The sequence below is a fragment of the Pan paniscus genome, chromosome 12 (assembly GCF_029289425.2).
Source record: "Pan paniscus chromosome 12, NHGRI_mPanPan1-v2.0_pri, whole genome shotgun sequence".
Taxonomy (NCBI): Eukaryota; Metazoa; Chordata; class Mammalia; order Primates; family Hominidae; genus Pan; species Pan paniscus.
In genome coordinates, this window is record NC_073261.2 from 33,000,140 (window position 1) to 33,012,773 (window position 12,634).

Here is a 12,634-nt window from a genome sequence, read left to right on the forward strand (position 1 = left end):
GAGTGCCCAGGAGGGACTGTGGAAGTGGAAAAGGAAGGGATCATTCCTGGAGGTATTTTCCAGAACAAGCCAGGACACCCCCACCGCCCCAGTCCTGCCTGCCACTCTTCACAGACACAGGACAGTGCCACCCTTATGATGATCTCAGCCCAAGGGGCCCCCAGGACAGCAGGGAGCCACTGCACCCAGCATCTGAAGCGTCCTCTCTCAGGGTCCTGGCCTGAGGTGCTGGTCTGCAAGGTGCTGGTCTGGGGCTCACAACCCAGAAACAGCAACAGCCACCAGGGCTACATCAGCAGGGTGACACTCAGGGGTCCTTCCACCTCTTTCATCTGTCCCTTATTAACTACCTCCCATTCACCCATCCTAGGGCCTCGAAGCACGGGTGTCTCCCCAAAGCATGAGCTGCTCATGCTCTCCAGCTGTGCTGGGTCCCCTCCCAGCTCCCAAGTCAGGATGCATCCAGGGTGGCTGAGGACCTGACGGGATCTCCTGCGGTGTGAGGGTGAAGGATGGGGCCGAGGGCTCCCAGGCATCCCTGAGAGAGGCGGCTGTGTCCTGTCCCTCGGGCGGGCAGCTCCTGGGCATTTGCTTGGCCCCCAAGCAAACCACTCAGGAGCCAGGTGCCTGAAACCTTTGCCAAGTTTCCCTTTTTGGAGCCCAGAGGAGCCAGCCTGTGCCAGTAGTTCCCATGGAGACGAAGCCCTAGGATGCCTCCCTCCTTTGCAGCCTGCACAATTGTGCTTGCATGCCCTTTTCCTTTTTGTTTTTTTTTTTTTTTTTGAGCCAACCAATTACCTCCAACTTTCAGATCCTCAGGGGAAGAAAATAGCCTGGAGCTGTCGACCCACCGAGGCAAGGAGGACTGTTTCCAGAGGGGAGGTGGCAGCCCAGGTGTCTGGCCCTGTGCGACTTCAGAACAGGCTGGACTTCACACTGGGGAAGGGGCTCGGCAGAGCCCGGAGGACTCCCTAGCTGCCCCCGCCCCACCCACACTGCACCCTAGGAAGTGGGGGAGGGAGGCAAGCGCCTTCATGGCTGCCAGCTCAGGGCCGGCATCCTGGGAGCTCATCTGCTTTTTTTTTTTTTTTTTTTTTGAGACAGGGTCTCACTCTGTCACCCAGGCTGGAGTACAGTGGTATGATCATGGCTCACTGCAGCCTTGACCTCCCAGGCTCAAGCAATCCTCCTATTTCAGCCTCCCAAGTAGCTGGGACTACAAGGCTCATGCCACCATGCACAGCTAATTTTTGTATTTTTTCGTAGAGATGCGGTCTCACTATGTTGCCCAGGCTGGTCTCAAAGTCTGGGGCTCAAGTGATCCACCTGCCTCTGCCTCCCAAAGTGCTGGAGTTCCAGGCATGAGCCACTGTGCCCAGCCCCATCCTCCTTTCACTGCCTGAGACAGTCCTGCCCTCCTGACTCTGAGCAAGCCTCGCCTCCACAAGCAGGGACACATTGAGCATTTTGAGTCCTCATACTGACCTTGGGAGAAAAGTGTAATTATCTCACTCTACAGATGATAATGGTGAGACCCAGAAAAGCTAAAAGACTGGCTCAAGTCACAGGCTAGGGAGTGGTAAAGCCAGGTCCCAAAGCCTGTTGCCTTCTTCCTAGAGTGAGCACCGCGGATGCTGAGATCCCGCTGGCGGCTCTATGCCCACGGCTTACACAGCAGCTTGGAAACTTGGTGACTGCACTGCCGTGATGGGCTGATCTTCCTGACGGCCTGGCTGGAGGAGTCAGGAGCAGAGGAACCCACTCATCACAGCAGCACCCCCAAGAGCTGCTCACCCCTGCTTGGCACACTCGCTGACATCCCACACTCAGATGCGCTGCCCTTGGAGTTCACCAGCCGTGACACCGCGGGCCTGGGACAACTGCCCTGCTCTGCTGGACCCACTGGCTGTTCGGGCCTTGCAAACCTCCCACTGCAGCTAGCACCTGGGTGGACACCCCTCATACAGATGTGGGGCGTGTGTGACCCTGCCACCACACCCCCCTTCCTCAGTGGCCTGTCCAGGGCCCCAAGTGCTTCCAGCTGGGTCCCTCCCCTGGGCCTGTGGGGAACACAGGAATGAGAAGGGGAGGAGAAAGGGGGCTGGACTCCCACATGGGCCTCAGAGGCGGACCTGTTGTGGGCACACGGGCATCTGCAGACTTCCCAGAGACGGCCTTGGCAATTCCCAGTATTCTCTGCGGTATATCAGAGCCACAGAAGGTTAAGGAGGCTGTGGAAGGACCTGGTCTTGTCCACTAGGAACACTTCAGCCCTGTGTTTCCCACTGTGGTTTCCTCACATAGGGGCTGTGGGGAGAAACCGAGGCTGGGGGGAGTTTGGAAGTGGGAAAGGAAGGGATGATTTCAAGCCCGGATGAAGGTCGGGTTTCCTCTCGTCACAGTGTTTCAGGAGGCAGTCGTGGGCTGTTTCAGCTGACCAGGGCCTTCATTCTTGTCCTTCCCGGGCAAGCGGCTCATGGTGCTCATGCCCACAGGCCTTGGGGGCCTCTGCGCCTTCCTCCATTGTTGCTCATGATCCCACATTCCAGGCCCAAATTCAAGTCCCTCCTCCCCAGGCCTCCAAACGCAACTCTGTGGAGCCCCAGCCCAGGGCTCTTTTCCTTAGGCCCTATTTTTTGTTGGGCCCTGGCTGAGGGGAACAGGGGGAGAGAGAGAGAGCTGAGGGGTACAGGGGGGAGAGAGAGAGAGAGAGAGAGAGAGAGAAAGCCTCGCCGGCTGGGTGCATCTTGGTAAGAAAATACAAATGGTCCTCATCACTTCACATCACAAAACACAGGCTCAGCCCCCATCGAAGCCCATGCCATCATCAACTCTCCTGCTCCCCACCCAGCTCAGGCCTGGGGGTGGCAGCTTGGGGCAGGCAGCGGGCATGGCAGCCTCTGGCTGAGCTGCGCTCTGGGTTTGCAGAGGTTGAGAGCTGTCCCTCTTTCTCTGTGGGCTCCTCCAAGGGTCCTCAGAGCCTGGCCCCATGGTCCCCTGACTAGAGTGTTTCACATGGGCCTCAGGGGACCCATAAGCCCCCAATACTTAGTGGCAGCTCTGCCTCCTCTTGGCTGAGGTCGGTTCACTCTCTGGGCAGCCTCCTTCGACTGGACCTAGGAGACTCCACGCTGTCTCTCACAGGAGGCCCTCACCTGGGCCGCCAGCCCTCTCCTTAGCTCCGCCTTCAATGCAGCCAGCCTGACTGCCCTCTAGACTTTGCAGTGGGTGAGGCATCAGTCCAAGGGATTTATTAAACTGCAGGGGACACCGTGAAGCTCTCTGGCGGCTTTCTTTAAAGCCCCTTTCCTTGCAGCTTGAAGTGAAGAGAGGGCGGCCGACCGCACCCCTTGGACTCAGCTCGCCTCCCTGAAACCTCCCTCCTCTAACCTCAGCGCCTGACTCCTTGGCTCCCACTCCAGCCCTCAGTGTGGGTAAGGGCTCAGCCACCTCTTCCCTAAATTCTGCTTCACTCGTGGGCAGAAGCCAAGGGCTCGGATGGGGCCCCACCCTCTGCACACCCCCTCCATCCCTCCTCACCCGAGCTGCAGTTCTCGGTCAGCATTTGTAAGACGGATGAGTGTGGACCACCCCAGGACGGGCACACCCAGCATATGCTAGGAAGGGCTGGGACCACGGAGAAGGAGCTTTATTCCGGCAGCATGTGCTGTGTGCACCAGGTTGGCCACTAGCCTCCTGGTTCAGCTCCTGGCACTCAGGCTAGAAGCGATGGACGGCTCTGGCTCAGGGAGAGTAGGGAAGGGGGATGCTGTCCACATCCGCCCAGATCAGGGCCTCAGGCTGATTCCAGAAGACTCAGATGTGGCCTGAGTGGCACTGTTCTCGGCTGATTCATTCGGATGAGCGTTGCCTTTTCCACTCCGCCCACATCCAGTCTGTGTGCCTGAGCTTTCTCAACTGTCAGGCAGGTAAATAACAATGCCTGCCTCCCAGTTAATTCATGGAAAGTGCTTCCTGACTTATGCTCAGAACTCCATAAATAAATGTTAACTCACATTGTTTGTCCCTTCAGGTAGTTGGGCAGGCTTTTGCCCCAGCCACTTGGCTCTCCCTTTGTACACCTCGAGCCAGCTGGAGCTGCCCTGAGAAGCCACCTGGGACCTCAGACACCTTGGCCCATCTGGCATTTGTTTGGCAGAATCTACCATGAGGCCTTCTGTTGGGTGGCCAGGTTGAAGGGTCTGGAAGAACTCCTAGCACCCCCAATCTGTCATCCCTGCCACAGGGACAGCAAGGACACTTGGTTCAAGTCACCTTGGAGATAGGGCCTCGCTCCCACATGCCCACAGGGAATGGGAACTGGCATTGCCTCCAGGAAGAAACCTCCAGGGCCACCAGGACCAGGGGACCTGCTTCCAAAGCCTGGCTGGGCTTCAACTTCTGAGACCCTGAACCAGCCATGTAACTTCCTGGAGCTTCCTCTGCTCAACCAGATGATAATTTGCTCCCTCAGAGACAGTCATGGGCCAGAAGAGAGAGATTGTGACCTCGAAGGGGCTTTGTTTCACATATAAAGTAGCATTAGCATTTTAGGATTCCAGCATTTTAAAAGCCAGAGAAATCGGTAATTTATTTTTCTCTGTGGCTATTTCTGTCTCTCTGCCAACTGCCGAGTGCCACCCCATCCCTGGGTAACCAGTATTACCGTGCTGCTCTCTAAACAAAACTCCTTTCAAAAGACAATGTTCAATTAGCTGGGCCACAGTTTCTGAACACTAAATTCAAAGAGTGGCAGCCTTTTCCCAATTTATAATGGGAACATCAAAGTCAGTTTTTTAGGACTACTTCTAATAACTGTGGACTGGGTAATTTGGACCAAATTCCCAGTTCAGGACAACTTAAAAAGCTGCTCAAAATTTGTGTGTGTGTGTGGGGCGGGGGAGGACATTTTGAACAGCTTTTAAAGTTATATATATATATATTTATTTAATAAATATATGTACATATATATATATATATTTAAGTCTAATTGAGAGTATTGGGCAGGAAACAAAGCAGTGAATAATTACAAGGCCAAGATCTGGGAAAAGAAGGCAACTCAGAGACATATGCATGGCATCTGGGACTACGTTTTCTGTAGGGGGTCTGCTGATTCTAGAAGACACTGCAAAGCCCACCAACAGGAAGGCTACCTGGCAAATGTTTTATGCTTTGGGTTGGAGCCCCAGTGGGCTTCACCCTACAAATATGAATGAAACAGAAGTAGATCAGCCCTTAAAGTGACTCAAATCATCTCATCCCCTACAAGTAGATGAAAGAGATCTGGCTCACTGCATCCCCAGCCACCTGCCAGATGTAAACATAATCCTCATAGAGGAAGATAACTCCATCCTAGACCTGAAATTACTTGTACTCAATTAAAACATTGCCAAGTATGGGAGGAGACAGGACAAAACTAACAAAAAACAAGACAAACAACAGGCACTAGAAACAGACTCATGGAGGCTCCATATAAGGGACTAACTGAACTTTAAAATAACTATGCTTAATATATTCAAATATATAAAAGATAAAATAGGTAATTTTGAAAGAGAACTGAAAATATTTTAAAAATTGTTTCTATTCCATTTGTAGTGCCATCAATTTTATTTTTTAAATGCAAGGGTGCTACTTCCCCCAGGTAGGTCAACAGATGAGTAACAAGAAAAAAAAAAACCTCTAGGAAAAGCAAAAAGAGGCAGTCATGCTACATTCAAGGATGCTCATCTGACAGTGATAATAATACATTGTGTATGCACCATTCTAATTCCTAGTAGAAAACTTGCTGCTGGTTTATAAGATGCAGTTAAACATAGACACTTCCAGCCTGGGCAACATGGCAAAACCCCGTCTCTACAAAAAATACAAAAATTAGCCAGGCATAGTGGCACACACCTGTAGTCCCAGCTATTCGGGAGGCTGAGGCATGAGAATCGCTTGAGCCCAGGAGGTGGAGGTTGCAGTGAGCCAAGACTGCACCACTACACTCCAGCCTGGGTGACAGAGCGAGACCCTGTCTCAAAACAAACAAACAAACAAAAACAAACAACATAGACACTCCCTGAAACCCAGCAGACCACAATCTTAAAGGAATTTCTGCCTTTGAATAGAGGCCTGCCTCCCTCTTCCCTCGTACATGCCCAGACGCTAGCTCTACCCCCGGCCCAGAGCAGTCATGGCAAACAACAACAACGACAATAATAATAGGCAGCTTCCATCCACTGAGCATTCGTTTTGTGCCAGGCCACTGCTAAGGGCTTTCCACAAATTATCACATTTGATTTTCACAACCCTTTGAGGAGGCTGTGACTATTCTCCCCATCTCATAAATGGAGAAGCTGAGCGAACAAGCATCACAGCCAGGCTGTGAGTCCAGGTCTGCCTGCTCCTGACAGCAGGCTCCCAGGCTGGGACCCACTCCCTACCTGCAGATTGCTGGAATAATCCCTGGATGCCTGCAGCCAGAGGTGACCTTAGAACTCTCCTCTCCATAAACACTCATTAAACACCAACTATGTACAGGGCCCCAGCCTAGGAAACCTGGTTTTAAGGACCCAGAACCAAGTCTCAGGGAAGTGAGAACACTTTAATGGATCTGAGGTCTGTCCATCTCTTCTCTCTCCTCTTCCTCATTTCTGGAACGCAGTGTCCAGCACTCAGGGCTGACACAGAGATGGGCTGGGGATGACCCTAGGCCACATGCGCAGGATAGAAGAGGCCATGCAAAATATTGTTCTGGCCACCAGATCACTCCTAAGAAAGCTGGGTGGGGCCTGTGGAAGATGCTTCCTTCTGAAGAGGTAAGGGCAAGCCCCCACTGTGGCCCAGGTCCCAGGTCCCTTCCTTGGGAGCCAGCACTCAGAGAGAAGCTAAGTGCTGGTACCCCCATTTCTAACTTGGGTGCAGGCAGGGAGGCTCGGCCTTCAGACAGGCCTCCCTCACCCCACTGGACACCAATAAATCCTGGATGAGATCTGCAGAGGGCCCAAGGCCCTGGGGCAGTGGAGGGCTCAGAGGCCATGAGGCAGGGCCTGCAGCCAGCCCAGACCTAGGCCATGGTGGCCCCTGCCTGATTAGTGGCGTTACCTGAGTGGTTTGGTTGGGCAGGGTGGTCTCTGGGGCCAGCAAGGTAGCAGTGGAGATATGGTGAAGAGGGGACTAAGGGAGGAAGCAAAGGGCCAGGAAGGGCATAAGAGGGAAGTGGGGGCCGGGGGGAGGCCAGATGAGGACAGTGTGGGGGGCGAGGGGCTCAGAGAGGGGCAGGGGGAGGCTTGGCAGGGGGAAGACACACGGGAAGGGGAGTGGGGTTGGACGAGGCCTCTGTCCCACCCCAGGGTCCAGGCTCCAGCAGGTGGAGAACAGGCTCTTCCTGTGAGGATGCCACCAGCATGGGGGTAAGGGGTGACACCTGGAGGGACTTGCTGGCTCTGCAGCTGCACAGAAGTCCCATGTGATTCTGAGAGTGAATGATGGGGGTCGTGAGCAGAAAGGGGTGGAAAGGAGCAGGCAAGGTGGGGCCAGGTAAGCCGGAACTGGGGACAGTCCAGGCCTGGATGCCAGCCTGGGCTCTGGGGCAAGAGCTACCGAAGTCCTGTGGCCCAGGCTAAATCAAAGGGGAGGACAGGCAGCCTCAGGGTCACCTCACCCTGTCAGGGATTAAGAAGGAAATGGGTGAAGGGGAGGGAGGGGAGAACAGGGCTGTCAGCCCCACTGCTGGATGGGCCACACCCAATACCCAGACTCCACCATGTCCCCAAGCCTTCCTGCCCTCCTAGGCCCTGGAAACCCCAGACCCCAGCCCCTCCCCACCCCACTCCCTTAATCCCTGGCAGGGAGCAATTAAGCGAGTTGGGGAAAACTCACCCACAGGGCCTACAGCTTCAGGGAGGTAACCCGGGGGATGTGGAAGAGCTGAGTCTCCTCAGAGCTGGTGGAGCTGCAGTGTCAAAGACAGAGAGTGAGTATACCCTTCCCCCCAGACCCTCAGCCCCGACACAGGGACAAACCCAGAGCCCTGAGGGTTTCTCCTCAGAAGCCCTGTGGAGGATGGGAAGGGTCCCATGAAGCTGCGCCCGAATGGATGCAGCAAGAAGGGTAAGGGGCAGACATACGGGAGAACTTCCTGGCTTTGGAGCTCCTCAGAGTGTGGCTCTTCAGGGCTCGCTCATGAGCCTCCTCTGCCTGGGAGGTCTCAGGAGGGGCTGTGACAGGGGACCCTGGCGGCTGAAAGGACACCTCCCTGGCCCATGATGCTGCCTGCAGCCCTGGCAGCCCCTCACCTGAGGCGTTTCCGGATAGGACGGAAGTATTTGGAGGTCTTGACGGCAAAGATGATGCTGGGGATCAGGAAGAAGGTGCACCATGCCAGGCAGAACCAGAAGGCATTCTGCAACAAGGCGTGAGGTCGGCTCACCAACCCACGTGGCACCCAGCCTCACCCAGCTGCCTTGTCATCAGAGCCGGGGCAGAGGCCATGCCTGGCTTCACACCCTGCTCACCCGGCCCTCCCTGGAGAGCAGGAAGGCTCGGGGCTTGGTGAACAAGCCCTGATGAGCTGGGGCACTCACCCAGGGGTCAGCCATCATGTCACACAGGATCACACGGCTGTTGTCCAGGGCTCCAGAGAGGGGCTGGCAGGTGGCAATGCGCTGAGTCACCTGTGGCGCCAACATGAGGCAGGTGATGCAGAGACACCCGGACCCACAGGCGCACACCCATATTCAATTCAGGGAGAGTGGTTGACAGGGACACAGAAAGGCCTGGGGACACCATTGGGGCCACTGCACACTTGTATACACATGCAGAGAGGCAGGTACAGACAGATGCGGACATACTCTACAGACTCCTCGCTGGGCCCCTCCCCTTTCCATCTGTTCACCAGCCTAGATTAAGGCCTACTATGACCCAGCACTGTGTGTCAAGCCACAGTGCTTGAAAGCACACATGTGTGTGCATGCATACACACACACTCACACACACATAGACACACAGACACACTCAGGGTAAAACCAGACCACTGTTGCCCTAGTGTGGGCGTCCAGACAGCTTGCAGAGGCTGTGTTCAGCAAGGGTCTGCATCGGGAGTTGGGCTTTGAGGATTGGCCTTGGACAAGCTGGGGAAAGGGCCAGCCCAGGGAAGGACCTGCAGGCCAGGTGTGATGAAACATTTTGGAGAATGCCAACCCTGCTCACACTCAGCTCAGGGAAGCGCTGCAGCAGAGGTGGGGTGGACAGAGCTCAGCCAGCAAGCAGGGGTGCAGATGCCAGGTTTGGGAGTTTGGGTTTGATCCTGAAGGCCTGGGTCACCCCCAAGGGGCTCCGGGGGTGGGGGCAGGGCAGAGCAGGGCGAACAGCTGGTCCGATGGAGCAGGGAATCAGTCATTGCTCTGAGGCCCCACTCACCTCCTCTCTCACCCAGGCCACGTACTGGGAGAAGTAGCCCATCTCCCGGGCCAGGAAACACTCACTCACCTGCAGGAAGGAAAGGAGGTCTGGGCTGTAGGGGTCCCAGAAGCAGCAGTGCCCCCCACCCACGCCACCCCCCATGCCTGGCAACTTGAGGACAGGCCCAGCTTTCCTGGGAGCCACAGTGAGAAGCTGGGACTGGAGAAGCCTGGGGTGGAAGCCCCTTCCCTGTCCCACCCACCACTCACATTCCTCAGGATCCTGGCTGCCCAGGCAGGCAGCTCTCCTTTCAGGTAAGTGACATTGGCTAGGACATCTGAGGTCTCCAGCTGGAGGGGATGAGAGCCTCAACTCAGTGTCCCACATTCACGCATCCATTCATTAATTCAACACACACCACAGCACACTCAGCAGGAGAGGGTTCAGCTCCAACAGACAAGCCAAGGGTGGTGATCCCCCAGGCTCTGCTGCCACCCCCATCTTCCTCCCAACCCCACCTGCAACCTGGGCAGAGCTCTGAGGTGCAGAGTGAGATGGGCTCCTACTTCCTCCCCGCCTCTGCAGCCCCCGTGCTCCACCATACGTCCCCACCAACAGCAGCCACCTGGAGATTCGGGGCAGAGGACTCCAGGGCCCTGACGCTGAGGTTGAGCTTTGCCTGTGGAGAAGAGATCAGGGCTGGTTAGGGGAGTGCAAGGGAAGGGGAGGGAGGAGAGGGGAGGAAAGTGGAGGGGAGTGGAGGGGAGGGGAGGGGAGAGGAGGGGAGAGGAGGGGAGGGAAGGGACTCTCAGAACTTCCCTCCCCTTTCACTGTCCCCTCTCCACGTCTCCCTTCCCCCAGGCCCCAGGCTCCCTGGGCCTCCAAACTGACCACAAGGCTCTGCTGGGGGACGACCTTCTCCTGGTGAAGGTTTCTGAGTCCTTGGGCCTCCTCCTGCAGCCGCTGCCCCAGCACAGAATTGTCCTGAAATGACACAAAAATCAGAACGGCCCCACCCAGGACCCATCTACCCCTCACCCAGCCTTTCAGTCTGACATACCAAGAGAAAGTGGGAGTGCTGGGCTCAGAGGCAGAAAACTGATGCCTCCTTAAGCTCCAGGGCCTGATCTTGGTTTGGGGGGCCTAGATCCAAATTCCAGGTTCACTCTAGCTTGCTGGGTGCCCCTAAGTCAGTCACAGAACATGCCTGAGCTGCAGGGGCACCTGCTGAAATTGAGGACGCTTCTGGCTCTGCCCACCCTGTGGGGTTGTTGTGGGGCCTATGGGATGTTTCAAAGAGAACTTTTAAATCCTAAATAGTTATAAATACAAAATGCTATTTTTCCCCTCAAGGGCAACTGCCATGACATCTCATTCATCCCAATGTCCTCACAGCACCTGTCCCAGCAAATCCCACAAGTGGCACACACAGAAACACCTGCCCAACTGCGTGAGGCCAGAGAAGTGATTTCATCTGCTCTGAGATGGAGGACAGTCCACCTAACAGATGAAGAACCTCCGGCTCAGAGATGCTGCATGTCTTGCCCAAGGCCACACAGCCAATGGGTGGCAGAGCTTGAATCAGAACTGATGCTGCAAAACCCTCCAGCCCAGCCAGGGGTCAGGAGCCTCAGGCCTCACTGGTGGGGGTCCTCAGTTCCCTGCCTTTGCCCTCACATCCTCCCACCCTTTCCCGCCTCCCAAGCCCCCTGTGGCTCCTGCTGCCCAGTCGGGGCCCTGTTTCCCACTCACTTGGGCCTGGGCCAGTCCTTGCAGCTCCTGGGCCAGCTGCTCCATGCTGGTCTTCACCACGGGCCTCTGGATCTGCAGGTGGACAGAAGAGGCCAGGAGGGATGAACCCAGCTCCCCTGGGGCCCACCACCACCTGATCCCAGCCTCCAAATCCCCAGTCTTATCAAATATAACCTACACCAGCTAAGTGTATTGTGACACATCAGTCACAGTGAGTTTTCCCTGGAACTGTGAAATATTTGAGACATTTTCCCAGTGAGATAGAAACAACAAGAACAAATAAGGCACCCTCTGGTGTAACTAAGGAAGAGGCAACTTCCCACTGCGTCCTCGGCAGCAGTGGGTTCAGGACCATGAACAGCAACACATGCTGTTGGGTTGGGGGAGAGGTTGTCCATTCCCGTGTGACCGGGGTGGTGGCAGGAGGACAGGCCCAGGGGCACATGATCTGGGGACACCTCCACAGGAAGAGGCCCCAGGAAATGTGGAAGAGCCAGAGCTGGGACAAGGCAAGATGCACACCCAGCTCCTCTGTGGGCCCCTTCGTTCCATCACCACCTGCTGAGGAAGCCCTGCTGAGGTGCCCACCGCTGACCTGAACGAGGAAGTCGGGGTAGTGGATGCGCTGAAGCCCACTGCTCTGCAGGGCCTCCAGGTCCCGGCGGGCGGCTGAGCTCAGCAGGTCCAGGCTCTGTGTGTCTACTTTCAGGCTCTGCAACTCCTGCCGTAGCTTGTTGGTGTACTGGGAGAGCGGGCGCAGGGTGGGAGTCATGCCCAGTTGCTGAGCCAGGACCCCAGAGATGCTCCCCTAAGCGCGGGGGTCACCAGGCGATATGGTTTGGATATTTGTCCCCTCCAAATTTCATGTTGCAATGTGATCCCCGGTGTTGGGGGTGAAGGTGGGCCTGGTGGGAGGTACTAGATCACGGGGGCGGATCCCTCACGTATGGCTTAGTGCCATTGCCATGTGATGAGTGAGTTTTGCTCAGTTATTTCACGTGTTTGAAAGAGTGTGGCACCTCTGCATTGGCTCTCTCGTTCCCTCTCTCCCTATGTGATGTGCTGGCTCCCCTTGGCCTTCGGCCATGAGTGGAAGCTTCCTGAGGCCTCCCCAGAAACGGCTGCCGGTGCCATGCTTCCTATACAGCCTGCACTTAAACCTCTTTTCTTTATAAATTATGCAGCCTCAGGTATTGCTTTTTTTTTTTTTTTGGTTGGGGAAGGGGACAGGGTCTTGCTCTGTTGCCCAGGCTGGAGGGCAATAGCACAATCACAGCTCACTGAAGCCTAGATCCCCCGGGCTCCAGTGATTCTACCACCTCAGCCTCTCGAGTAGTTGGGACTACAGGTGCAAGACACCACACCTGGCTTTTAAAAAAAATTGTAGAGGAGGGTCTCCCCATGTTGCCCAGGCTGGTCTTGAACTCCTAGGCTCAAGTAATCCTTCCACCTCAGCTTCCCAAAGTACTGGGATTACAGGCATGAGCCACCATGCCCC

The 12,634-nt window shown here is 55.7% G+C and overlaps 1 protein-coding gene across 1 annotated transcript in view; it reads right to left on the reverse strand.

The window, feature by feature from the left end:
* Positions 1-760: 760 nt before the first annotated feature.
* Positions 761-12,634, reverse strand: part of PROM2 (prominin 2) — a 33,493-nt gene continuing 21,619 nt past the window's right edge. The window contains exons 17-26 of the mRNA XM_055107685.2: positions 11,732-11,878; positions 11,137-11,208; positions 10,276-10,368; positions 10,010-10,063; positions 9,654-9,734; positions 9,403-9,471; positions 8,568-8,657; positions 8,280-8,386; positions 7,864-7,936; positions 761-7,646 (exon numbers count right to left, since the gene is read on the reverse strand). Coding sequence (XP_054963660.1) covers positions 7,873-7,936; positions 8,280-8,386; positions 8,568-8,657; positions 9,403-9,471; positions 9,654-9,734; positions 10,010-10,063; positions 10,276-10,368; positions 11,137-11,208; positions 11,732-11,878 — 777 coding nt within the window. The 3' untranslated portion in view covers positions 761-7,646; positions 7,864-7,872. The remainder of the gene's footprint in view (positions 7,647-7,863; positions 7,937-8,279; positions 8,387-8,567; positions 8,658-9,402; positions 9,472-9,653; positions 9,735-10,009; positions 10,064-10,275; positions 10,369-11,136; positions 11,209-11,731; positions 11,879-12,634) is intronic.